The sequence below is a fragment of the Protobothrops mucrosquamatus genome, unplaced genomic scaffold (genome assembly GCF_001527695.2).
Source record: "Protobothrops mucrosquamatus isolate PMUCROS unplaced genomic scaffold, P.Mucros_1.0 scaffold_107, whole genome shotgun sequence".
In the NCBI taxonomy this organism is placed as follows: Eukaryota; Metazoa; Chordata; class Lepidosauria; order Squamata; family Viperidae; genus Protobothrops; species Protobothrops mucrosquamatus.
In genome coordinates this window covers 599651-602676 of record NW_015386183.1, presented here as the reverse complement: position 1 = coordinate 602676, position 3026 = coordinate 599651, and the positions used below count along the sequence as shown (strand labels likewise).

At 35.7% G+C, this 3026-nt stretch overlaps 1 protein-coding gene across 1 annotated transcript in view; it reads left to right on the top strand.

Moving 5' to 3' along the window:
• Nucleotides 1-3026, top strand: part of TIPRL (TOR signaling pathway regulator) — a 9299-nt gene that overhangs the window by 2625 nt on the left and 3648 nt on the right. The window contains exons 2-4 of the mRNA XM_015816030.1: nt 80-259; nt 1664-1763; nt 1866-1997. Coding sequence (XP_015671516.1) covers nt 80-259; nt 1664-1763; nt 1866-1997 — 412 coding nt within the window. The remainder of the gene's footprint in view (nt 1-79; nt 260-1663; nt 1764-1865; nt 1998-3026) is intronic.

Genomic DNA, 3026 nt, shown 5'->3' with positions numbered 1-3026 from the left:
ATAGTAAAATATAGATCTTTATTTTAAATTATAAAATCAGTATGTAGCTCCAAAACAATCTAATCTTATGTCTGTGTAGGTTAGCTGAAGAACTCCATATGCCATGTGTTCCGGAAATGATGTTTGGTGACAATATCCTAAGAATTCAGCATGAACTGTTCTTTGGCATAGAGTTCAATGCAACCGATGCTTTAAAATGCGTAAATAACTCCCAAGGAATGGTTAAAGTCGCTTGTGCAGAAGAGTGGCAAGAAAGCAGGTAATAGCATATTTGTGTGTTTTCTTTAAATAATATAGCTTAATGGGCTCTATGGAATGGTTTTGGAAGCTGTGTAATGCTTCAGATCTTACACTTGTCTGAAATTCTTTTAAAGCAGCTTCTTATTTTGCTAGTTGTCCCCCCTCCTTAAAGCAGATAAGCCATGTAATCCTTATAAAACTATTGGGTTAAAGAGTTGTAGGCAGGTCCTACATGTGCGCTAGTGTACCTTGAAACATCTTTTGGGAATCATTTCTGAAGGGTTGCAGTTCCTTAATAGATATAATCTGTATTTATTTATGTTGTTCACTTGATATGTGATCTTGACAGTTATTTTTAAGAAAAGACTGGACATTCACCTGTCTGAGACGATGTAGGTCAGTGATGGCGAACCTTTTAGAGACCGAGTGCCCAAACTGCAACCCAAAACCCACTTATGCATTGTCGAGTGCCGGGTGGGCATGGCCCATTGGGTGGGCGTGGCCCATTGGGTGGGCATGGCTGCGGTGGTAACGGTAGACTGGGTGGGACTAAAAAGTTCAATCAATCAATTCCAACTTTGCAACATCTTTTTTTTTCCCGCAAGAAGTTAAAAATGGACTGATTGAATCTTTTTTTTTTTTGCACACAGCAGCGGAGGCCTAAAGCAAAAAGGTTTTATAAAACCCAGCTGAAGGCCTAGGGCTGGGGCGACGTCACGCGTGCCCACAGAGAGGGCTCTGAGTGCCACCTCTGGCACCTGTGCCATAGGTTCGCCACTACTGATATAGGTTCTCCTGCTTGAGCAGGGGGCTGGACTAGAAGACCTCCAAGGTCCCTTCCAGCTTCTATTCTATTCTATTCTGCTCTACTCTACTCTTTCTGACTTCCTATTTTTCCTATGTTATGAATGGTACTATTAAAATTAATCTTTAATCTTAATCTTTAAAATTTTTGAAATCATAGTTAATTTGTTAATTCCGAAGCACATGTGGTTTTGTACAAAAATAATTCTTCAAATACATCAAACTGTCTGATGAAGAATCCTGATGAAATATCCTATTTTAGATATTTTTGCTTCATCTTTGAACAGCTACAATCTGATTCCATACAGGTGATTTAAACAGAATTTACTTTAAGATCACAGTGCTCATGATTATAAGCATAAAAGCAGGAAGAAATGAAGGGGGGTACATTGCTTCTATAGCTAACATCTCTGAGGAAAACAAATAAGAATTTGTTTACAGTATTAAAAAAATACTGTAATGCCTTGCCACATTTTCTCTCTCAGCATATTAAATCTATCAGTTTACAGACACATATTGATTTATAGAGGCAACATTGATGTATTTTGTAAAATAGATGTATAGAAATAGTTTTTGCCTGGTCCTATGCTTGACATGCTATAATTGTCTTTTCCTGTAGGTCTGAGCCCGAACACACAAAGGAAGTTGTTAAACCATACGATTGGACTTACACAACAGACTATAAAGGAACTCTGCTCGGTGAAACACTAAAGTTAAAAGTATAATTGTGATGGTCAACTATTTGCAAGAATGAATTTGTTGAACAGTTGGGGAATCAATTACATAAGAAAGAACATTTAATTTCTGCTGTGTTGTTCTAGGTTTCTTCTACAACAGAACATATAGATACAGAGAAATTAAAAGCCAGGGAACAGATAATGTTTTTTGAGGAAGTGCTCCTGTTTGAAGATGAACTTCATGATCATGGGGTTTCAAGTCTGAGTGTCAAAATTGTGAGTCCAGTAATCTTTTACATGCTTCTTCCATAATTGTAGAAAATGCAGAAAAATACAGAACTGAGAGAATAACAAACCTTTTAGTAATATCCCTTAAATTTGTTTCTTTTTGGTGTTTTCCTGTTTAAATTTCAAAGTTTAGAAATCTACAAGTGATTTTCATCTTGACTCTTCCTTTGATTAAAACATTGGCAAAAAAATTCATTCATGAGTTTCTAAAGAAAAAAGATAGCATGGTATTATAATAACCTTTTATTTTGTTGGAATTAATTAAATTATATAATGATATAAATAAGTCACTGCAAAAATGTAATAGGCTGATTTTAAAATGTTGCAGGAAACACTTTCTATGCAAAAATGTATAGTCCTCTATATGGGTAGTCCTCAACTTATGACCACAGTTGAGCCCAAAATTTATGTTAAGTGAGAAATTTGTTAAGTGAGTTTTGCCCAATTTCATGACTTTTCTTGCCACATTTGTTTAAGTGAATCACTGCAGTTGTTAAGTTAGTAACATGGTCGTTAAGTGAATCTGGCTTCCCCATTGACTTTGCTTGTCAGAAGGTTGCAAAAGGAGAACACATGACTCTGGGACACTGTAACCATTATAAATGTGAACCAGTTGTCAAGCATCCGAATGTAAATCACATGACTATGGATGCTGCAATGGTCAAAAGTGTGAAAAATGGTCAGTCACTTTATTCAGTGCCATTGTAACTTTGAACGGTCACTAAACAAACTGTGGTAAGTCGAGGACTCCCTGTATACTTATATACTTGTATACTAAAAATAATGTCTTCATTGCTGACATTTCCCCGACTGATAACAATGCAAAACTAATTAGCTTACAGATTTTCCTGATCATGTATTTGTGCCTGCAGGAAATTAAGATCTATTAAGATTATCTTCCTAAATGTTACTGGAAAGGTAATATTATTGACTAATGAAGGCTTTTAAGACATTTACTATCTTTCTAATTACCTGTTAGAGTAATATGTCTTAAATGTGTGCAAGTGCAAATTATTC